This window comes from Desarmillaria tabescens, assembly GCF_030435595.1.
Source record: "Desarmillaria tabescens strain CCBAS 213 chromosome Unknown EV420scaffold_380, whole genome shotgun sequence".
Taxonomy (NCBI): Eukaryota; Fungi; Basidiomycota; class Agaricomycetes; order Agaricales; family Physalacriaceae; genus Desarmillaria; species Desarmillaria tabescens.
This window is the reverse complement of record NW_026848679.1, coordinates 1-25,012: the sequence shown is the minus strand read 5'-3', so window position 1 is coordinate 25,012 and position 25,012 is coordinate 1. Positions and strand designations below refer to the sequence as shown.

The window sequence follows — 25,012 nt, the reverse complement described above, 5'->3', positions numbered from 1 at the left end:
AAATAATGGAGCGGATGGTGGACTTGAAATCTTTGATTTCCATATCGTTGAAGCCCTTGTTGAATCTTCGTCCCTTCATTCTGTCCAAGTGGGGCGCACATGCTTACTCCCAAAATGATACTTCGGAGAGCGACACACTCTTAATAATAACATCAAAGCTTAATCGAACACAACCTGAGTCAAAAAAGATAAGTTGATGGTTGTCGAAATTATATCGTCTTGAGTTTCATTACCTAGCTGACTGTTCTCCACGTTCTTCGGTGCTGTTTGTTGGAAAACGGGGTATCGGTTCGTTCCCAGTGTCACATGTGCGGTAGCAAGCCAATAGTATTGCGCTTGGCTGAGCTCTGCAAACGCATGAGGATCTACTCTAAAGTACCTACTTTTATACTAAATGTACTTTTACTAGAACTTTCCACGCTTTTCCTCAGACTTCTACCTTAATAAGCGAACTCGGCATGATGCCGGATTGCCAAATCCCAACACTGTTGTTTGGTGCTCAATCACGACGAACGCACGACGGGCCATGGTGTACGAAAGCAAGAGCGATCGGAGGGGCCGCCGGGTGACTTCCTTTTTTGGCCAGATCCTTCGTCAACATCGAACAGTCATCATCCGAGAATCGAATTTTGATTTCTTGCCTGGCAGTGTCACCTCTTATGCTTAGATATGAAATTTGACACGACTCTGTTTCTTTCTGGGTCCTCGTGGGCGTAAATACCAATGGTCCGAAGCGGAGCATCAATGCGTCAACAACGAACCGACGTCGATGGATACCAGAATAAATTTGGTGAAGTTTACTTGTCATTTCGGCGTCGCTGGTATTATCGAATCAGGCTTACTCTCTGCTCCCAATGCTATTCCGCTCCATGATATGGCTCGAGTCCGAATACTTACACGCATTGATCTTTCTCGTCGTGCTGAATAACAGATCAGTTTGATAGCCGTACGTTTCTTTGCATCCATCTAACTCCGCCTTCTTGTTATCAGTGCCAGCCAATAACATGATAAAGAACACCGGGATCGATGCCTTCAGAAAGTATCGAAGGCTATGTTCACGATCACAACCGCGTGGGGAAAAGTAAAGTCGCGGGGAAAATCTGGTACTTACAAAGTGTATCTATGGCATCTATAGCACACGGTGTTTGATACTGATCCAGCCCTAGAGATCTCGATCATATCAATTTTGTTGAAAATCTTCGAACCCTCGAAGATTTTTTTGTCCTTCGGTGATCATCTCGTACGGTGGTACTCCTTGGCTGCCTTGTCCACCATCTTATTAATAGTCTACAACTTCGAACGTGCGTGAGACGTCCATCTAATTCAACGTCGCTTCAGGGACTCACACACAGAGGTTGACATTATCGAACTCATATCTCTCCTTTCTACTTGAATAGTCTATCCTGAACGGTGGTTGGAAGTTACCTTGTCATCCCTACGAAGAACAGGTGTGTGCCGGCCATTTTCTAGCCTGATTGATCAATCACAATATGGACATGGGCGGCTGTTCATTGTGAATCGCTTGTCAGTATGATTCAACTCTTTCCATCGGTTGCTTCTACATCTGTCCGTACTCAATTGGGATCGTGTTTCCAAGGAAATTTTCGCTGTGAGCCACACATACACCGACATATGCCATTCAATCGTCCATGGCTGTGTTTCAAAGATATCAATTGACATATACAGGGCAATATGATCTCTTTGGAGGTGTTCTTGTTTGATTCCTTGATGAAACTTTGACAGGGGAAATGCTCTATATATAATGATATGTACGTGTTTGCACCCATAAACGATATTTTTGTTTACTCATACCTTCATCCAGATGTCCTTAAAGTCCGTGGGATATATCTTCCTCAGATGAGAGTTTTAACCGAAACAATGGAACTCGCTCTATTGCATGGTGGATGTGTATTTCAAGCTGTTGGTACTTGGCTCTGCTAATCGTGGCTATGCGTCATAGGCATATATACCGGCATTTTCTTCTTCACGTTGTGGAATATATGTGAGTTGGGTCGAGTATGAGCTGTATTCTCAATATACCCAACGGCGACTCCCTCACAGTTATCAGCAAATCTCGGTCCGTCGGACGAGCCATGGTAGCCATTATCATACTCCTCTACATTACTACGACCATCCAATTTCTCCCTCAACTGGACACTTAGTCGTTTAGTACTCTTGACAGAAATTTTCGATAAAATTCTCTGGCTTGAGGTTGTTGGGGGGTTCGACATAGGGATCGGTGTCACGGCCGTTATGGGCACTGTCCTTGCAGACTGCACCATGGTATGTGCAACATTTGTGGCAAGATCGATACCAACCTAGTGTTATGAAAACTCTAGATTTGGCGTTGCTGGATGGTTTGGGGGCGACGTTGGCTCGTCGTTCCATTTCCGATCCTTTGTCTTGCTTCTCTGGAGAGTGCGATGCCCGATACTGCTGCTTGCATATATCCATTGACAGCCGATAACTTGTACAGGTTTCAAAATCTTTGATATCACCGGAGATTCCCCCTCCTGGGATCCATTCGACAATCCCGTAGTGATTTACATATCCTGCATTATTGCTACGACTCTATGGTGCACCGTTTCATTGTTCTTCGGACCCTAATCGTGATACGGGCACAAAGAAGAGAGGGTGGTGGGCTTGGAGAGTATCGCCATGTCATTGAAGTCTTCATTGAGTCCTCGGCTCTCTACACTCTGACTTTGATCATATACATCATCTTGAAAGCGATTTATAACTGGACGAGCGGTTACTTTGACATTCTTGCTGAAATCACAACAGTTCGCACTGGTCTACTCTTTCCTTAATACATATATTGACAGAAACATCACACAGGGAATTGCTCCAACTCTTCTCGCCGGACGTGTAGCAGCAGGTCATGCTCGTCCAGATGAAACCTGGAAGGGCAGCATCATATCATCGCTTCGCTTCGAAGCGCACCCACAAGCCGGTTCTCAGATAGCGCCCAGGAGAATTCCATGGCAAACTATATTCTCGACAACGACCAAGACGCTCATCCAGACCGAGTAGACGAGCTCGAGATCGGCACTGAAAGAGCATTTAATGGGCTAATAGAGTGATGCGGGTTACGTTCGGTTTTTCTTTCTAGCACCGTTTCGAGCCGTCTTATTTGCGTGGCAAATCATACTCCCCTATCTGGTTTACTAGCTCTTCCAACTTCTTCTCGTTATCCCGCCTAGCTCTAATGATTTTTATTACCAGACCGTTCGTATTTTGTGGAAGGCAATGTCGAAACAGAGGTGGAATAAACTTGGACATATAAACTTGGCTATGATTAGGACTCTGATATTCCAGTAGCGTTGCATACTGATCAAACGCTTCCTTGAGTATATAGGTATCTGATAGACACCGTATGCATGGAATTCCCTCAATTTCCTGCGCCCGAAGCAGATCACGTCTGCAAAGAAGAGGCATGTCAAGCAAACGTGCTATTACCGCTTCACTTCCAGCGATCCCGCATACAGACAAGCTCCGAGAGGACACCTCCGAGAGCGAGCGTCACTCAACACTAACGTCGAAGCTCAGTCAAACAGAGTAAACAAACCTAAGAAGGTCAACAAAGATAACTGACAGTCGTCGGGAATTATATTGATCGTCTTGAATTAAGCTCCTCTTCCAGTTCTGTGTGTTTCGTCAGAGCTGTTATTCGCCGTAGTGCACGTGTCAAGGTCAGAAGTATGGCCGCTTTTGACTCTTACTGCGTCTCAGCATTGATAGCAGTACGGAAGGCAGAGGTCCCATTATTACCCCTCGATTCCTTCTTCCAGCCACAAGTCAGTATTATCAGCCACCCCACGACCAACCCGGGATTTGCATCAGCACAAATACTGATTCGACGGCTGACAGTGAACCTGAAACCACACAACGCGCCACATTCTCTTCTAATGCCATTGCTTCTTCCCTTGTGGCCGCTGAATCAGGCGATCTCAAAGACCAGACGCGTATTTTTGGCCATATGAAGACCTATTATCCGACCGTGGTTATCTTCTCAAGCATGCCGAGAGGGCCTCGTACCCAAGTCATGATAACAGGCCAGGCCTGAGAGCATGTTTGAAGCATGCAAATAGATTCGTCTAGTCGCCACGCCGCCAATTATATTTCGGCGATTGACCTGCCTATCCGCGGATAGAGGACCGTCGTTCTATCAAATAGAATTACTGGTTCTGAGAAGGAGTCGACAAGACTGACCGTACAAGCAGCGTCGAGGATTTACTGAGGGCATATTATTCAGCCTCGGAAAACCCCAGGATCATATCTCTTTACTTGCACCGAACGAGAGTAAAAAGAGAAGAAAATTCCGCCTCATGCCTTGTTTTTTTTTTTTTCAGAGGCAGCGGAAATTGCGTCAGCCTCAAGAGAGTCCTCTAGCCCTGAGCCTGAGTACCGCCGTGGGTATCGGGTGCGGTGCCAGTGTCCACCCATCAGCAACCTATTGATTGGCTCTCAGGTCAGGCGGTGAGTTGGCCTGGACAAACACGCAAATGCCGTCCGAGTCCGTTCTCTTCGTGAGTACCAAGTCGAAGCAATGACGATAACATATGACGAACTCTGTGTAATGTTTTTTATTTAAATGCCGGCGATAACACTTTTTCTCACCAGAAGTAAAATTCGTGTTCGACACCGAGAGGCATGTCAAATCAGGTTCAGGCCCGAGAAAACGCTAGGCTATTATTAAAAAGGTTAGAGCGCTGTCAATCAACGTGAAAATCAAAACTGATGACAGACCGTTTTTGGCAATGACCGCCCACTCCATGTCAGCGTCACTAGCCGCAGGTAGCGGCGTACCCATAAGCACGCCTAAGCAAGCCTTGGAGTAAGGAAACAAGAACACATGTATATAGTCTATGATATGTACAAGATATGATAGCGGGTGGGAAAAAGCACTGCGACAATACACGATAATAGAGTAAAAAGAGTCATGTTTCTAACAACAGAGTCTCTTTGGAACCTTAAGCAAGAGGAACCAGTACTGGACTCGTCCGCGGGCTTGGAGACCTGCGCCACGACGACGATAGCGATACGAGGTTACTTGGATTCGTATTGTCCCTCGTAGCTCGAACGACCTTTATAGGTGCGAACGAGTTTGTCGTGGGCGGAGAGCGGACGGACGAACGTGATTGTGCAGGGGAGGAAGAGTGAATCTTAAGCGGTGATAATGATATGGGCGAGCTCGAGGGTGACGGAGCTTTCTGGGGTGTGGGTATGGGGGCTACAATGGGTATAGGTGGTGAAGGCGAAAACTTCTCTTGTTTCAATGAAACCTCGGATATCGATCGCGAGCGGCGGGAACGAAAGGAACAAGAGACTAATTCTGGACGGATAGTCTCTTCGGCAGCAGTTGTCTGCGGCTGCTCGTCTTCCTCTTCGTCCAAATCGATTTCCTGGCCATTGATGTACATGACATTTCGGCGACGAATAGGCTTCGCCGAACCAAGTAGGTTGTTGTTGACTGGGGCATTTCTCGAGCTCGAGGCGTGAGGAGAATCTAGGGATAGCGGAGAAGGTGGAGGAAGCCCGGGAGAAGCTACGGCCTCTAGCTTAAAGGCCTTCATAGCAGGGTTTCGGTCCGGGGGTGCATTATTTCGATTCGACGGTGGTACATGGAAAAATGGCGCATGACCGGTGTTGGTAGGAGGAGCTGGAGATGGCGGTGAACGTGGAGATGTCTGTGGAGTTTCTAGTAAAGGCAAAAAAGCAAATCTCTTTGCTTTATTGGGTGGAGGACTTGACGGTGGAAAATATGAAGTCCGTTGCGCGGACGGCTGCCGTGTGTATGTCGGAGATGAAGAGCTAGTTTGTGGTGATTCGCTGGTTGGAAGTAGAGGCAAAAGGCCTATTGGGACTTTTGACAAGAATTGCGACGCGGGTTTGCCAGTGTACATATCAGGCAATTGATTTGCTCTTGGCAGTGTCCGTTGAATGGCCTTGAGCTCCAGCATGTCCCTTGGTAGAATGTCAGTACGAGGCGCCGACAACGAGCGACATGGCGGTGAACGGTATTGTTGGTCGTCCACGACATGTCGTACGACCACTCACTGGTATGACAGACTACGAGCAGGCTCCGAAGGCGTCCTATCCCATTCATCCGCTATATGCACCTCTTCACTCCCAGCATCGCAAAAGGCTACACATTTCCGTGAATGACCGACATCCAGGCCTGGACTCGACATGGGCGACTTGAGACATCCTCGTCTGCAGTGGCTCGACATTTCTGGTGGTGATGATGGATGGTAGTGGTGAAAGACAACGGCGACAGCGGTTCTTCAGGTGAAGCAGAGGACGAGACAGCGAGTCTGGAAACGGCTGTGAAGGCACAGGAGTAAAACAAAGTGACTGAGAGTGTTCTGCCATCCTATTGGGCGTCATCCCGATCTCGCCCGTCTCTACCCGTTTTAGGAGCTCCGGCGTCACTCCTGTTCCTCGTGCTAATCCTGGCGGTCCGGGATGGCGGTGTCTGTGACTTTATTCAGTATGTATTCTCCGCTGCAGTCTCCACCGTTCACGTAGCTATTCCTGAGACTACTATTTCGGATCGTTCTGTGGCTAAAATGTCTCGTCGAGATCCGAAATTACTGAATACTTTGGAGAATCGTGCGGAGTAGGTTCCATACGTACGGCCGCTTGGTGGTCAGAGCAGAGACGCGCATGACCTTTGAGACGGCCACTTTAGCACCGGCCAGTCCTCGTGAAATGAACCCAAGTCGTCATTTTCAAATCCAGTTCTGAGGTCAAGATGGACCTGGACGTTGCATTATAAGATATTCACATTGGTAATCAGCAACTCAGTTGAAGTTGTAGTCGCAACAAGATAGAAGGAGGGAAATTGCTACCTTTTTACTCTCGCCAAGGTACTCTGTTGGGTCATATCAGCCCGACACAACACTTCAGTTTAATTCGCATCAGACCTGAGTACGTTCATAGGACAACAATTACGGACAAAATCGAAATTATACGCCTAGATTCGACTCGGCGCACCTCAGCTGCCTATATGCATCCAACACGCGGCTTGTGGGGTGCGAACCCGTTCCTCGACCAAATTCAAATTGAAAATCCAGATATCTCCCGCCTTTTTTCCATAACAGGTGTAGGTACTAGGCTCCGCGCGACTCAGGAAAAAAAAAGCCAAGGAAAATGGGAACTTTTTTGGGTGGTGTGAAACCGGAGTAAAGGTAAGTGATACATTCAATTGGTTCGGCGACGATGGTGTCGGGCTGAACCTGGGCGGCAGTGTGTATGTAGCGGTCGCGTGGGACTCAGACAAAACGTTTTCAATAAACCGTGCAAAGGCTATACCCCAGAAGTAACCGGCCGGCCATTGAAGCATGGTTACCAGCAATCTAGTGTTACTGCATCGCGCGTGGCATCCCGCTGAGTATCTAGAACAGAAGAAATGCTGGGACCAGACCACTGCTTGGATGGACAGTGACTTGAAATTAAACGACGTGCGAAACAAAGGATTTGGAAGCTGTCTCTCATAGAAATATTTATATTTGGTCGTGAAATTCTGATCGTCATCAAGGCGAAAAGTGACGCAGAAATACGTACTTGTTTGCGGTTCAGATGGACTCCATGAGAAGATGATAACTCCCCCGTGGGGCTTGGACTTGAGCCTAGGCGTCTAGGCCTGCGCTGGATGCATGTTCCAACTTCAAAGAGGCTAGTGATAAATCGCAGCGGCTGGATTGGATAGACCAGGGATCCCAGTACCTCGTCTAGACCATACAATTTTTGCTTGATGGATAGAATAGTAATAAAGAATACTAGTCCACCTCGATGAAACTTCGCAACGGCTTGACCACATTCGTTGAAACCAGGAAGGAGCAATCAGTGGCTGTGTCGATGATTGTTGTACCTTCCCAGCCTTACAATTTTTCGTAATTCATTTCTCTTTCTCTTCTCAACAGCTGACTCTTGCTAATCCGTCTTAGCTCACCGCCAAACTCATGGATGAATATCTCTATCCTAGACCTAGGCTGGACCCTGTCTGGTTCTCCTTCCGTGGAGTTTCCGGCGAATGCGAACTACCTCGATGACGAATTCGACTCGGAATCTATGATCAGCTTATCGGTTTTTAGTTAGTTCACTAGCCTCCTCTAGTCGGCTATCATCGGATCTCAGGCTCGATGTCATGATGACGCGATGGGCAGGTTGTATTCATTTGCAGGTAATTAACGAGGAGCTAGTTGATGTCAGAGGTCTGTTATGAAACCTTACCGGGTTTCTACAAAATAATGAGAATGGATCGAACTTTTTTTCGGCTGCCCAATATAGTAATTCCCTATCTTGGATTCCACCAAATGCATAAGCACTGCGAATTATACCTTCCTGACGTATAACTGGGCTATATTCCTCCGAATTATCCATCAAAGGCTCTGATATCACCACCCGGGCCTTTGGTTTGTGATCCTCATGAATCCGCTAATCTGGTCTGTCAAATCCCAAATCAGCAGTATTTTCTTCATCACTGCAGGCTCCATTGCATGACTTGATGACACCAAAACATTGTGTACTGCTTCGGGAATCAATTTTAAACCATTTATTCTATCATTACTGTTGCTCTTGGTGTTGAGTCGCTGTTGAAAGAAAACCGGTACCTATGAATTACTATATTGGGCAGCCGAAAAAAAGTTCGATCCATTCTCATTTTTGTAGAAACCCGGTAAAGAAATGAGATCTCGGCGTTGCAAAGGCTAAGTATTACTGGGTGTGGCACCGTTCTTGACTCTAACAAGCATCCGGACTCGGCTTCAAAAGTTATCGCTCACATCTATAGTGGCATTCATGATTCCTATACAATATCGCATCACTGGACGATGGTCAGATGCATCCGGACGTCCGCGGAAGCAGTTCATTGGATACGTTTATCCTATCTCCACATCTCTGTGTCCACGACCTACCGGATCCAACAAAAGCTCAAGCTCGGACGGAATTTAGAATTCCAATCTGCGTGGGGGGGCTTCTAGCGGAGGCACCGGTCCAGACTTGCGTGGGAGCGGGCTTTGTCATATGTCCTTTGGAAAAGATTTTCCTCCGGCTTTCATGGACGTTCCGACATCACGTTCCATGTTAGATGACCGGCGCATTGTTTAAGGCTCCCTGACGTCGCAGCCAGCCTAGTTGCGTATGAATACATGTGTTGTACCTCATGTCGGCTTTATGTGTGTCAAGTGGTCATTGGTTATCATCTTTCCTGGATGAAGGTGATAGTCTCAGGTGCCCCATCAGTTTCCGGCTCAGCTTCATCGATAGAACTCTCTTCATGATATGTGGAGAGAGATATGACTCGATTGTTCCTTCTCGCAAATTACTTTGGGTCGATTACTCTGCATTAGAGCGGAAGGATGTCCTGTCTTCTGCAACTTTGCATATTCAAAGCATCCCAGCGTTCTGGGGCACCTCCCACGATAACTCGGACCCGGGGCCCCCCCGCTCGACTCGCATTGCATCCTGATACCTGGTATCTGGTTGTGAGGAGGCCATCGTGAGAAATCGTCACGCAACTCGAAACGTACGTATGAGCCAACTAAACTGATGTCCTAACATCATTTTTGTCAATCATCAAAGACAGGGACAGGGAGTCGAGGGATTCAGGTGGTATCTAGGCATCCTGTGGGACAGCGGCGAGCCGCTGGGCTTCAACGATGGTACTTGATTTTTCCCTCTGTATCTCCTTTGGGGAGATGATGCGGGTTATCGTGGTCGTACGCGTTGTAAACATCGTAAAACGATGATTAGACCCGAACTCCCCTTGAGACTGTTGCCTGACTTTGGCGATGAGCGCCCGTTCAAGGCACGTCAACAATGTACAGAAAGCTATGAGCGTGCTGGTCCCAATTGACTCTCGACAGTACCCTCGATCAACCAGTAGTGGTAGTTTGGTAATCGATCACCTTCTAAAGTGTGATGATGTCGCCATTTCAGAACCATGCGTCATTTCATTTCAGCACCTCCGCATGAGTATAATTCTAAGTACGTTTTCATCAGGCCGCCGATGGTCCATTAGGGTATCGCAACCGACACCTTACCCATGCTAACAAGTTCAAGAATGCATACGGTCTAGGCGTGCCTTTACCCATAACCTGCTGCGCAGAAAATCATGAGGTACAAGGGGGGCTACAGGTAGCGGACCTGGTTCATCCCCAAAATCTTCGATTCCTTTCGACAATCTCGAGTATCTCTTGGTATCGGATCAGTGATAACCGTTGGTCTTGCCTTTCATGTGATCCTGAGGCGACCCGCCTAAAGGATACGACCGCGCGTGAACTGTGGAGGATCAATGTGGGATGACTAGACCTTGCGGGGAAGGAGTGTCAACGTCGGGATCTGTGGACGAGGGATAGTCGGAGATTCCGGGATGTAGGCAAGGGGTTGAGCGGAAAATTGGCACATAGGCTGTCATGGTAGGCTAAGCTGTTAATGGGAACTCGAGGACTGAAAGGGAGGCTTGGCGAGATTGAGCCGGATATACGCAAACGCCACATAGGTCACTATCACATAAGTATGGCAGGTCTGGGGCATCCACCTAATCTTCACCTGTGTAAATATTGCGTCCGATCTTGTGAGAGCCAGCGAAGCAGATTAGCAGTGATAAGTCAGCATAGAAATAGACATCCAAGATAATCGTAAGGAGATCCGAAGGAAGGGGAAGGGTAACACGCGCACGTATGGCTGGGAGTCTGGTCGTAATAGTTAGGTTCGATGGCCACGGCTCGTATGCTGCTGCCATGGAGAGTGAACAACGGTGAATGGGCACCATGCCCGCACTGAGGACCTGCGACCATCGCTTGGACGAGTTTTCATCTAACTCTCATCGATGATCATCGGCGGATACAAGGAACGTATGCTATGAATACATCTATGAGCAAAGAAGTGTGGCTTCAGGGAAGAGCTGTCTTACATTGAGATCCCTCATCTGCTGAGAACATGGTAGACATTCAGTAGTCCGGGTTTCACACATTATCGAGTCCATGAACGTTCATCATAGCATCACCTATAACCATGAGGTCTGACGTCCGTGACGGCGTGTTGGAGACTTGGGGTAATAATCAGTCTCCCGCCAAGACGTGAGAGTTCGGACCATAAATCAATGCATATGGAGGCCTCAATCTTTTGATGGAACATAATTCAACGCATTAAAGGAGGTATGATGGGTTCCAAGAGAGCGTGACAGTAAGATGTTCCATAATACTAACCGATCATCAGTAAATCTGTAGAAAAAATTGAGCGACTGTTGTAAACCAAAAAAAAAAAAAGTTGAAAATACCGCCATTGGCGCACTAAGTCACTTGAGGAGGCTGTGAGTAAACGAACATGAACCCTAACCCTAGTTGGGATCAGTCTTACATAAGCAATCTGGAAGCTCTGGTCGAAATATTGTTTCCGTTGTTGTCCCCGTCGTTGTCGACGTTGTCAACGAGCTTCACGCCTTTTTCGTCTGTACTGACGAGACCAAATCAAAAGATTTGTCCTCGATGCCTATCAAGCACTTTGACGGTGAGTCTCCCTGTGAAATTGAGCGTCGTGTGAACTGATAATTTTCTCCTGAAGCATACCTACCCGAGCGAAAACAATTGACAATACTCCCGCTTTCTGCCCTTTCTGATTCGTGTTTAGGCATTGATGCGTCTTACTATCTTCAGCAGCTCACCGACAACCCACCGTCGAGGGAGCCTCTTCTCGCAGCGACGGGCGGTTTGCCCTTAGCGCTCACACTGCGTATCGAGTCCGACCTCCGTGTCCTCGAAAAATTGCACATCAAGCCCGTTTTCGTGTTTCCAGGGCTTCTTCCCAACAGGAAATGGAAGCCTCAGCAACTTTTAGAGAACACCGAAGCCTGCAAGGACCGACGCGATGCATGGGAAAAATATGAAGCAGGTCTTGAAGACCAAGCGACCAAGCTGTTCGCTGGTCGGAGTAGTTTTCAACAGTGGGATCTCTGGAGAATGGTGCTGAGAATCTTCAGGCATCGGAATGTCGAGTTCATCATTGCACCATATCTAGCATGGCCGCAGGTATGTGAATTTCTAATTCCTGTTGTTACGTCCAGCAATTATTAACCGCGTTAACGATACCTTCCAGTTAATTTATCTTCAGCGCCATCCAAAATCCTACATTCACGCGATATATGGTCCCACCGACACGCTTCTGTATCCAGGGGTTGACAAGGTTATCACATCCTTGGATTTGCTCTCGAACACGCCAACGTTCACGTTTGTTTCCAAACGTGCAATTATGGCGGATCTCGGTGTGAACGAAGACCAATTTCTGGATATTGGCATTCTCGTCGGTTTTGACCATTCCGCGCCGTTCCCCCCTACCATTCATGAGCAAGGACTAAAAGCAACCGTCGATATGATCAAATATTACAAGACTGGACATAGTGCCGTACTCGCCTTCGTGGAGCATCCTGTTGTTAAGCCTATCCAATATCCCGAACATTATGCCCGCACACGTTCCATGATCAAATTTTCGTTGATTCTGTCTTCTGAAGGAACTGTCCAACCACTTCCCCTCGCTATCACCGCCCCTCCCAACCATGGTCATCCCAATCAACCTCACCACCCCACGGCTGCTGATATCCCACAGGATCTTCATGATATATTCACAAATCGGCTCCCAGACGAAATCTATTTTTACCTCTCCCGTGGACTCCTTGGGCCACAGGCGCTCGTTTGGCTTACAAGTGGACAAATCATTGAGAGCCCGCCGTTAGATAACGGTGAAACGACGGAGTACAAACGATTCGTGAAGGAGGTTATCACCGACGGGCAGACCGGTCCCCGTGCTACCGCCTTGGCACTCATCAGTAGTGTCGCCCACCCTTTCTGGTCTAGCCGAAGAGTAAACGGTTACTTCTGGTTCGAACAGCCTGGACCTAACCATACCCAAAAAGCCGTGCAGCACAATTCTCCACAGACGATCCAACTGGCGGACCGCGTCTCCGGTTGGAACGTCCCGTATGCCATCGTGGAAGAAGAACTGAGACGACAGAATGTAAGGTTTTCATTTTTGATTCTAGGGAAAGTACGACCATTCTTGGCTAAAGCGCGGTTGTTTCTGTTTTCTTCCTCGTGTCTTTAGTCCTCCACGATCGATTTCGCCCTGTGTCTGGGTGCGACGGCTTCGGAGCGTCTCGCCCTGCGTACCAAGGCCAAGACGAACCCTTCTGCTGGTCCCCTTGAGAAAAAGGATGAAGTTGTCGCCAACGTAATCTGGCGATTCCTGGAGTTGCGAGGGTAAGAATAGGTTTATCTGACGTCTTCATTTCTCACTGATTCAATTTGTCAAACACATGCAGGTTCTTAATGAACACACATACCCATTCCCCATTGGCCCGTGCCATGTACACCGCCATCAAACAAGCCAAGGTAAATGACAAATTTCAAGACCCGCTCTACTTGTTTTTGGAGCTAGTACGCGCGGGTGTAATGCACGGTCACCTATGGTCCAGCCGAGCATTCAGCGGCGGACCAAGTTTCGGCACAGGTTCGTTGATTCTTATCAAGACTATGTTCTTATTTTTTCTGAGCGTGGGCGCCACCAGATGACGAGAAGACGTGTATGTTGCTGGTGATGCGGGTCCTGAGCATTGTTCCCTTGAACTTTAAGGTGAAGCGTCAGCGTGACTTTCCGCTGTTTGATACATGTCTCAACGCGCCGATTTCATCTAGTCCCAGCCCTGGTCTGCCCCTCTATCACGAGAGCTGCTTGTATTCAATTCGTTTGTACGGTCTCTCACACGAGCCCTACGGACCCTCCTTGAGGTGGCATCGCTGAATATGCTTCTCCGTGCGGATGCTCGACGCGCCCGGGATGATCTGTTGGACATAACGCTATCTCTGCCGTTCCAGACGGAGGTGAACACCGGATTTGGAGTTCTCGCCAAGGTATACCTCGACGCACTCACACACATTAACAATGGCACCAGGGTTCGTGACCCCCAGGCTGAGGGCGTCAAGGAGGCAAAGATGCTAGCACTTGAAATCTGCGAGGAAACGTTCCCTGGCGTCAAATCTCCCAAGTCGGAAGTTGAGCGCGGATTCCGGTTCTGGGATGTGGTAGGTCATTTCTGGATCGTGATAGAGAGCGATCGCTGATTATTCCATGGGACAGGCGCTGACAGCGATGCGACAATTGCATTCAGAAGGCGCAGTTCTACGGGAGCTGATTGACCAATTTGAGGCAGCCGAGGCATGGCTAGCGCCGATGCGACCATGAACAATTTCTCACGGAGGGGCTGAGATAGCCATGGAGACCATCGCGAGGTGAAATGGAACCGGGGTCGTCGATGTTATATGATGGGGTACATTGCTTTCGAAACATTGTTTTCCTTTCTCTCCCGATAATTTGTAACGATGCAGTGGTCAATGTCAATGATTGGTACATCCGGCGACTGAGAAGAAGCCGCGCAATGATAAATGTAGCGAGTCTAAATTGGGATGAGAAAATCGATGTGAGGCATTTGATGGTGGGAAAGGCTGGGAGTCTGGTGGAAAAGGAATCCGAATCATCCGATAAGCGGAGTTTTTAAATCACGTGTATTCCAAACGCGGAACGATGGATCGGGACAGAGATCTTCTTTTGATCCAGCAAGGAATTGTATGCGTGATCGAATCCGCAAATCTGTTTCTGCCCAAATCTGTCGAGTACAAAATGGCCCATCCGCCAAGTCGCGTGGCGCATGCTGTCCCCCTTCAATTTAAACCACGCCCATATCCTTAACACCATGTTCGATTTTGCCCGCACCATGCTTGCCTCCTCCCCCAACGAGCTCGCCGTCCTTGACGACGTCAACAGCAAATCCCGCCTATATTGTCGACAACAGCCTTACAGCGTCCAGATCATACAGCTCGTCGAGGGGCCTCCACCGCCCCGACAGGCCGTCACTGATGATAGCTATACCTCTTCATCATCATCCTATGCATCCACCTCCGAGTCCGAGGGCTCCTCGCTCTGCGACGACGGCGATGAAGAGTCAATAGGATCATCTTACTGTTCATCGGATGACTATCAGGAGGGCGCATCCAGCCGCGAACTGAGCGAGCCTGGACACGAACGGAACGGGGGCCCAGGTGCTATGCGGATGAAGCGAATCCTTGCCTGGAGAGCAAACTTTTCGACGAATTATCGCACGGCGATGGCTGGTATGCTTTCAATATCTTTACGTCCGCCGGCTTCATACTGAAAGACTTCCTTTGTAGATTCTTCTCTTTCTTCACCGCTCAAGCGGAAATCTGATTCCGCTTTGTATAACAATGAGCATACAGTGAGTGTTTGCGTAATTCCTTTGATCCCTTACCTCAGTGCTCATTTTTGTTTAATTAGTTGCCGCATACATCTAAGCGGTCTCGTTCTTCATCTCGCAGTGAGATGAGTACCAGCGCCATCTCGTGCGCCGCATGCGATTCTTTTTTCGACACTCAACAGAGTCTACGGCGGCACGGGCAAGCCAAGGGAGCTAGCGAAGCATGCTCGGTCGCCGTCCAATACGCATTTGAATAAATCTCTCACCACCCATCGCATTCACAACCAGCATCATTATCATCTGCAACCTGTACAACCATCCACCTTGTTTTCTTGATTTCAGCCTCCGACGGCTGCCGTTTCCGATCCTTCGCATATTTTCGACCGACCGCAATTTTACCAATTTACCATTTTCCCCGATAACTTTTTGTCTCACACACTACCCTTACCTCGCCGCATCATGCACCCACGATCGTAAATATTCTTATCTTCGACGACCCCGTCGCCGCGCATCACCGTAATGATTCTCCTTGTATTATAATCGAACCGTCACACGTGTATTCCCACCATCAATCGCGCTCCTAGTCCTACCTCTTATACCTACTACCTTGCTTATAGTATAGCTAATGACTGCTGTTTATAATTCACATATACACCACACAAGCTTCCTCCGATTAACTTGTCCATGGTATGGTTCTTTTGACTGACGTCCGCCACGTTCAAGGGCATCTTCCTTCCTGCCAGCATAATTGGTGTCATCTGGACGGACGAAGCGCGGTACTACCAGTTCTGGATCCGTAAAAGAAGAGCGGTAGGGGCGCTGAGACGAAACAATTAGCACGCGGCGCAAAAGCACTTTTCAAGTTCCGTTGACAACCCAATTTCACGATATGCAACTGACCCAAGTAAGGATCCGATGGGAAAATACGATAGTCGAGGTAAATGTCGTGAGAATTACTCCACTCGAGGTATGGGAATTTCCTTCCATTTGACGCCACGCTTTTAGCGGAACGGTTGTTCCTTCGCGTGGAGTTTCCTGTTCATTTCCGTGATGCAACGACACCATCGCTGATTCCATAGATACGCGACCGACCGAACCCGCCTGGCCCTGTACGGCGGTGTCTGTGGGACATGTTACAGACTTTGATTTTCTGATATTGGTTGTGGGAGTCTCTCCCACAGCGACACCTGTGGGTGAAACCTCCATATTGACGGGGGAAATGAAATGTTGATCAGCGGTAATAGTCATACATAGTATCGCAACTGAGTACGGGGTCAACATGTCACCAAAGTGTCACTAGAATTGTAAGGAGCATCCAATTATAATTGAAAGCAGGAGTTTGAAAGGCCGACGTAAGGCGACCATGGGAACAACACGAAAACAGGTTGTAGGGATCCCTTTCATGAGATATGTCATCGAATGATGTATGGGGTTTTATGAAAGTCTTGTCGGTGGGAAGCAGCGGGCAACGGTCACTAAAAAAAACCCAAAGGGTGGCACGGCCCGAGTCGATCATGATCACAAAAATAGTCCTCGAAGGAAGTTACGGGTATCGGAGGTAGACCATGAGAGCGTGAAATCCTTGGACAAACTGCGGTGGAATAGCTTTTACAGCAACGTCCGGTCTTGAGGTAAAATGTTCCAATACCGTCGACATCGCGGACACAACCTCTCGGAGGAGACGCTGATTCTCCGACCATGGGGGCAATGTCTTCAGTCGTACCCACGACTATCAAGGAGGCGGTGAATGGAGGGATGGCTGTTGCGAAGACCTGATGGCATGGGACCAATTCCATTCGTCCCCGAATGAACAAACCCCCCCACATTGAAGTGTCGAGGCTTGAGTGCACGGGAGAAGCAAGCCCCAGAGGTCATTCGGGCAATATGCCGAACATGCACTCGCTCAGCATTGCGAATTCACCCACGACTTTACGCGTTCTAGTGCCCTCCCCAACAGAACGATCACAAGAAGGGAACCTGTAAATAACAAATTCTCCTCGACTTATTCCCAAACGTTGAGTAACCACTTTGTAGTAGCTGGGAAAAGCAGCAGAGGGGATTCTCACCGCAAACTTCGAATCAGCTCGTGTCTCCATTTATCGTTGCTGTCATATCCACCTTGTTCGTATCCATCGGTCCGTTATTCATATGGAGTAAGCCGCGTGTACATGAGCTGTAACGCGCGGCTGACAAAAGAGACTATCTCACGAATACCCCAAGCGCCCTTGGAGATCGCAGTAACTTAACATATGTTTCTCTAACGGGTTTAGCGCAGGGTAACGGGTCACAACCGCTTCCCTGGTGGTATTCCGCTAGACGCGGTTTGTTTGCGTGGGTAATAACATGTATCAGCGGATGTGGGTCTCCGAACGGAAGGAACAGTCAATCGATCAGAGTGGACAAAAAGTCAAATCCTGGGTTTCCCCGTGGCACCGAGATTTCCAGTCGTAGAAGAACGACAAGGATTTTGAATACAACTTGGGAGAAGAGAAAGAGTGGGTAGATTGCCGGGGCGAACCGGAGGAGTATCTCGGATTATGTTCGGTAATATATCTGTCGAAGAAGGAAATTTCTTGGTACCGGAAGCAATCAAATAAGCATTCATTTAATCCGTTACAACTGAGTCTAAAACCTATCCCGAACGCTGCGAGCCGCCGTGGTGAAGGCACCGCTGCGCGCCGCAATAACTCTCTGCCGCTGTTATTTATTTTTTAACCAACACATATTTATTTGATCATCACTGCGCAGCTGGGGTTTACCATTCCGAATACTACATCGAGAACCTTCAAACCCGATTCCCCTGCAATTCATTGTTGGTGGATCAGAGTTCACGTATTTATTGGGTGACTTGATCACATTTGGTTCGGAACTCGGTATTCAGCCTCCCGAGGTTAATGCATACTCGTGTTTCCCTTAGTATCCCATCGTCCCAGCTTTCGTCGCCCTGCAGGGGCACGCACTCGGTTCAAAATACCTTTTGTAATTATACTAAGTATATAGTCCCCTCGTGCCTCCTTCCATGAGGAAGAGGGCGTAGTGCAAAACCTTTTTTTTGGAGTGTTATCTCCGCTACCAGCCGTTCACGCTGCATGACGCCAAAGGCCTCGCTGGCTCTGATACCATCAAGAGATTCATGACCATACATGCTCCCAGACAAGAACTCGGTACGTGTATTACAAGCTATGCGTACTGCTTGATGCTCATTTTACAATATTTGCGGGGTATCTTCATCGTTATTCGTCAACGTTGTAAATAATTTAAAAAAAAGGCGATACACAGAAGCCGCAAACCCCACAAGTGACAAGAAACGAAGGAATCCAACTTTGACCAGTGTGCCAAATCACCAGAAGCGTGTATTTTGAGGATCTACGTTGTTTGCCATACGAAGTGTCACCACGTTGGATGTTAGACTCGAGAACTGATGGACAAGTCAGCGCCACACGCACGCAAAGTCAAGTAAAAAAAAAAAAAGACGAAACGTACCCCATTACCTACGAAGACTTCCGCCCGCTGTCCAATATACATGTCAAGCGATTGGGCAACGTACTTCTGCTCCCGGGTATACGTCAGATCTCTGCTCGTCGTGATGCCATCCCATTCGCCTATCTGTCTCAAGGCCACCTTGAGCTCCTTCAGCCAGCCGCGTTCCCCATTCGACATGATGTATACCCGATTGAGATGTCTCCCCTGTCGCTCATGTTTGACTTTCTCGACGATCTGCTCAATGGTGGGAAAACAGTGTCCAAGGTATATAGATATTTTCTCCTCTTCTGGTGCGTCGTATGGTGGTTCGAATTTGTCTGGAAGCTCGGGGAAGGAGTTTAGTCCGTTGTAGTGTGTGTTCCAGCCGGCAAGGTTGGTACAGTGTTCCTTAAAGTCACCGCGGCGGATATGAAGGGCGATGAGACCCGGTAAAGGTGGGGTAAGGGGGCGTCTGTTCGGTAGCGGGAGGCATTGGAGACACAAGGGATGGAAAGTTAAACCCAAGCCAGGAAGTTGAAGTCTGGCCTTCAAAGAACTCGCGATTCGTGTCATATGCGGATAAGATGAGTGGAGACCACCCAAAGTCCGTAATGATCGGGGTGTCTTTTATGTATGGGAATATAGAGAGTAGAAGCTTGTCTGAGAATAGCCTGAGTAGACGAGGTCAGAGCCGAAAAAGTATTAAAGATACAACCAGATTGCATACCAGACGTCGAAAACGTGCGGTGTGTCCCTCTCAAACTCGATGCATCGATCTGGTATGGCATTAATCTCCTTTACCCATGTCTCTAGGATCTCTGACGCTTCTACGTTCCCTAGTCTGTCCTTGACGGCGTTTGTCGTTAGCACGAGAGGTTCGGGACATTGCTCTCGAAAGAATTCTAGTGATACTGCGCGCGGCACATCACTTTCAGAGTCAAATGGAGCGCCTATTATAGGGCCTTTGGGGTGGACCGGTAAGCGGGTGGGGTGGAAATCACAAAAGGCAGGTGTTTACTTACCTGATATTATAGCCGACAGTGGTATCCGGGATGGAATGATATTCCCATTGAAGTCTGCGTAGTCCGAAGGCTCTCGCGACCAGGTATAGTTATCGAACACAAAGCTGTATAAAATCTCAGAAGACAGCAGAAGTTTGATATCGCCGTCACGCACGCTCTTTTCGTCGAATATGCGAGAAGCGCGTTCATTAGCAGCTCCTGCATTATATTTCCCCATCCTGAAGCTGTCGGGAGTTAGAAATGGTGCTATGAAAGACAATTTAGATATGCACCATGCGCGTGGTTCCCAAAAAACAGATATTTGGCATGTTTCCCCTCCGGCGGCGGTAATGATGCGTCGTGCTGCGGTAACCGTCGTTCGTATTCGTGATACTGTTCGTATAGAGGCGGTAGGTCCGACTCAAAAGGCAGTGGTAAGGGAAAGTATGAGTTCGATTTCTCTGGTCTCTCTACCCGAAAAATGAAGAGAAGTATGGACACAGAAATGATCCCTGCTATGAGCACGCGTGCATATCGCTTCGTTAGAAGGTTGTGGGAGCGACTTCGCCAGGAATCCGTTGTAGAGGGTGCTTTCGTCGGTAAAATGGAGGAATCAGAGGTCCACATAAGCTGTTGGTGGCGAAGGAGGTGGTGCAACAGTAGAGTAAGCCAGGATGATTTTGGTGATGGGTGCTTCATGGGACCTTTCGGCAATTCCCAGGCTCAGATTCTTCCCTGGCAAAATTCCTTTTTGGGACAAGAATCGTCATCAATTTCATCATGCGTGGAACGAGATGACGGTTTATCCGCATTTTTATGACGGCAAAAATGAGCTGATGGAAAAAAATTGTTGGGAAAGCAGTTTCGAGCAAAGTACTTTTTTCTTGATTTAATTCCTACAGGTTTGGGTTTAGTCATATCTTTTGCACGGTTCGTATTGGGCCCCCTTAAACGAACCTCTTTTGTCCGAATGGACATTTATAGATCAGGCTCTCCTCATTGAATAAAGAACTTACGCTGTTTTTGATGCGGCGGGATTTTTGGAACTAGGTATGGGTACTTCAAACACTCTAAAAACAGATTTTTTCCTCACACCCTCTTTCAGATTGCATGAGATCGACGCAAACAGCCTAGACTTATCATTCATACTAGGGATTTGTATTGTCGGGCTCGTTTTCTTCTGTGGGGAGCATATAAATATATAAATATGTAAGTGTATATGTAGCTAAAGGCTACGATGCCTCTGGATAGAATGTTCTAGTCCAACAGGGAAGTCAAAGTGTATCCAAAAACGCAGGACTTGTCTTAAATCGTACCCAGAGGTTGTGGGAAAACGCTCAACAGCTTTCTTTATGGGAACAAATCAATGCTTGTAAAATTATACTGTATGGCTGGCAGTTTGAGGGCCCTCGGCCGGCAGATTGATTCTCGAACCATTGCTTCACGAATCTCCAAATAACTCAATGTCGTGAAGATATGATATGCGTCTCTGAGATTCCGGAAATTCAATCAGTGCCATGGCAGAAGGGATGCCGGTTTGAGTACCAGAGAAATACGGAAACATCACTAGGAACAAATGGTTCAGGAAATATCTACCTGCCACCGCACGCGTGCAACTACAAGGGTCTACCAAAGGCACAGACGAGGTGAACTGAATCTTTAATATTTGTTTACTGATAACACGCCAATATATAATAAATTGTTCGGAATCTACATATCCACTACAAGTGGCGAAATCTTCTCCCCGTAGCCGTTTTCATTGGATGAACGAACTTATCGACCAACTTCTTGAGGCTCACTGTCTTTATTTGGAGCGTCGGATGGGCCGCGGACTACGCGGCCACATCGTTGGTGACCAGCCTGTGTATACGGCACTGTTGACACCTATGACGCGTTTCGATCAATATTGCGCAGATCCCCCGCCCTCCTCCCGCCAGTATAAAAGGCAAACCTACATCTTTCCTTTCCTTCCTTCCCCCACCTTGTATTCTCTCCTTTCCAACATACACAGCGACTCTCCTGCTATATATTTCAGCCTAGCGAACTGACCTCTCCTACCGACGACTACTACTGCACCCTCGCTTGCCAAATCGCAAAGTCAAGACGTTATCTTCTCCTCATCCCCATGCTGCAGGTAATTATGTTCCACCGAGACAAAAGATTTGCATCCGAAACAGGTTCACAGGTACCTTGGCGGGAATGAATGGGGAATTATAGGAAATGCAAGAGATTGACAGAACGCGTCAGGTCCCGGATCGGCATAGTGATGAAAATCGGCATCGAGGAATGACCGGCATCGCCGAGCCAGGTGGTGCTCGGCTGTTTACTTCTACCATCTCCACAGTCCAGCCATCCACCACCAAGTAGCGAAATCGCCTATCTTTTTCTTTCTTTTTTTTTCTTTAGCGCAAAAAAGTACGTCAACGACGGCAATCGAGCACTTTGGCGCAGAATTCCAAATTGGGAGGCAGTATTTGCTTTTGACCATCATTCGATCAAGTTGCTGGACGGGGATGTTTTCAGGGGCAAGCAACTGACGTCGACGACTCGGACGGAGTAATAACAAAGCTTCACCAATACCACCACTTTCCTTTCCTTTCCCGCTCTAGTCAAGACATCGCTCCTCCTTCAATGCAGTCCGGTAAGTCACGCTCCCTAGCAAGACATTGGCGGTGCTCCTGATTCTTTCCGTATAAGCAGATCAGCCGTCGAGTGTAGCCTTTCCCTTGTCCGAATCGCCAGTCAAGGCCCAGCCACAGCCGCGCCCTACCCATCTACCATTTCGACGGATATCGCTACCAACTGCACCAACATTAGGTCATAGAGAATCCGTAGTCAGCGTAGCGTCGTTCGACTCGCTACCGGAAGACGGGTCATTGCCGATACCTGCTATGATGCGCAACGTCAACGCTGGAAAGAGGCCCAATGGACGGCCAATATCTACCGACGGTATCCGGAAGGGAAACAGGAGGAGCCTGCGTCCCTGTTGACGACGTCTTGGAGTCGAAACGGCGAAAGGTCATCCAGGAGTTTTATGAGACAGAGCGCAGCCTACGTCGACGGTCTCGAGCTAATTTATTCCGTGCGTGCCAAATAATTTCTTGTTCGTTCTATTCCTGACGGATCTGCAGCATTTCCTGACTCCCATCATTGCATCTCTCGAGACTTCTCAGCCACTGCTCGACCGGTCCGGACTGACTTCTGTGTTCTCAAATTTTATCGACATTTGGAACTTTCATCGGTCGTTCTTCTCTGCTCTAACGTCCCATCTTTTCCCGAGCTCGGGTTCCGCTTCCACCTCCTCCCTCCCCCTCTCCGCTAACCAGCCGCTTTCCCCGATCCTGCTCTCTCACTTTCCTTATTTGTCTCTATACACACCATTCGTGACCGCGTTTCCGACCACAATTGCCTCCATAACCAATCTCATCTCCCCGCCTTCGGCAAATAGCTCTAATCCTCAGTATAGTGCCTCTTTTGCGGCATTTCTAGCCAAGCAAGAGTCAGATCCTCGCTGTGGTAGACTAAAGCTACGAGATTGGCTCTTGACTATAGTTCAACGCTGCCCGCGATATCTTCTTCTGTTAAAGGATTTGATTGAACGTACAGCACCAGATGATCCCGAGCATGCGCAATTGACGGCAGTTCATACGCTTGTTTCCAAAAGTATGTCATTTTGCATTGTTTCTGACCCCCTTTTACTGACATTCAATTGACCCAGTTACCCAGTCGCTTAACTCCTCACTCCACACTCATGCGCAAACCCTCTCCCTTCTCGCCTTGCAAAAGACTACACCAAATCTTCCGTTTCAGCTCATAAGTCCCGGCCGCACACTCCTGAAACGTGGCAGTCTCCTCCAAATTGAACGGAGCGAGCCGCCGCGCGAACGTGAATTCCTCCTGTTCTCTGATTGTCTCATATGGCTTGCGAGCGAGGACTCGGAACGTGGATGGATGAAGACTGACTGGGCCATTCCCGGTTGGGCGCCTCAGGAGCCCATTTCTCCGTTGCGACCGCTCATGATACGAACAAGGAGCAAGAGCGAGGCGGAGCTGCCTAGTCTGCTTCGATCCCGTATAAGCGGGTTCCCGATGAAGAGCCGGAGCATGATTCCGCCACCGACGAGAAAATCACAGTTGCCTGGTGGCGGCGTCCGGCGGCAAGCGAGTAGCGGGGATGAGAGGTGGGTGTACAAGGCTCGAGCGGGGTTGGTAGACCTCGAGGTGGTGGTTACGTCCCCCCGCGAGGCTGGAGAAGAGAGGAGGTTCGAGGTTCTGAGCCCTGAGGGAAGTTTTGTGCTGTATGCAGACACGGAGGAGGAGCGAAATGAGTGGTGTTCGACGATAAGACAGGCCAAGGCGCAGCTTCTGATGTCGTTGAATATCACGAATCCGAATTCGACGCTTACGTCTTCGTCGTCGACGAACCACATACGGCTGTCGTTTACAGGCACTACCATTTGCGCCTTCGGACCATCATTCGAAGTCTCCAGGTAAAGGAAAGAAGAAGAATGTGAAGGAACGAAGGGGGTGGGTGGAGCATTGGGTTCCGGCTATTTGGATTCCGGACGAGAAAGCAGAGGGCTGTATGAGATGCGGCAGGTCGTTTGGATGGAGGCGGCGAAGACATCATTGCAGGATATGCGGGCGATGCGTTTGTGCTACATGTTCAGATAGAGTAAGTTTTCCTCAAAGCGCACTTTCCGTTTGCTCATATCTTAACAGACATTCTTCATCACGGATCCTAATTCCAAAGAAGACACGAGCAAGCCTGCTCGAGCTTGCAATGCATGTTATGAAACCGTCTTTCCGCTTCTCGATCCGCCGGAAGGAGAAGAAGAAGAACGCAACCATGTACCGCCCGAAGCTAGCAACAATACGATAACCTCACTTACCAACTTCCCGTCTTGGCTGTCGATGCCGTCATTACCTTTATGCTCGACGCCTGAGGCACTGATGGCCATTAATAGGGACACGTCCAAACGAAGCTATACGACCACGACTGTTGACGACGATGAGCTCTCCCGGGACTGCGTCCGCGTCAAGTCGCCCCCTTCACGGCCGCGGAGTTACCACCAAATTTTGGAGGACTTCCAGGGCCACGACCATTCGCGGTTCGACCTGACGTCTCCCGTGGAGGAGGAAGGCACGACGGAGGAGGATTCCCTTGATACGGAGTCGTTTGCATCGAGCAAGAGGCATACGGTGAATTTGACAGAGGAGCCTGTGCCTAGGAGGGAGGACACGGCGAGGAGGAGTAAAAGGTTTTCCTTGCCTGCTGTTG

The 25,012-nt window shown here is 48.6% G+C and overlaps 1 protein-coding gene across 1 annotated transcript; it reads left to right on the top strand.

Moving 5' to 3' along the window:
* The first annotated feature begins 2,003 nt into the window (after nt 1-2,003).
* EV420DRAFT_1609486 (uncharacterized protein) lies at nt 2,004-3,393 on the top strand. The gene is made up of 7 exons (XM_060475052.1): nt 2,004-2,135; nt 2,233-2,283; nt 2,340-2,418; nt 2,477-2,591; nt 2,627-2,783; nt 2,839-2,887; nt 2,962-3,393. Exons 2-7 carry the CDS (start codon nt 2,281-2,283, stop codon nt 3,081-3,083), a joined length of 525 nt encoding a protein of 174 aa, XP_060321317.1. The 5' UTR covers nt 2,004-2,135; nt 2,233-2,280; the 3' UTR covers nt 3,084-3,393.
* The last annotated feature ends 21,619 nt before the right edge of the window (nt 3,394-25,012 follow it).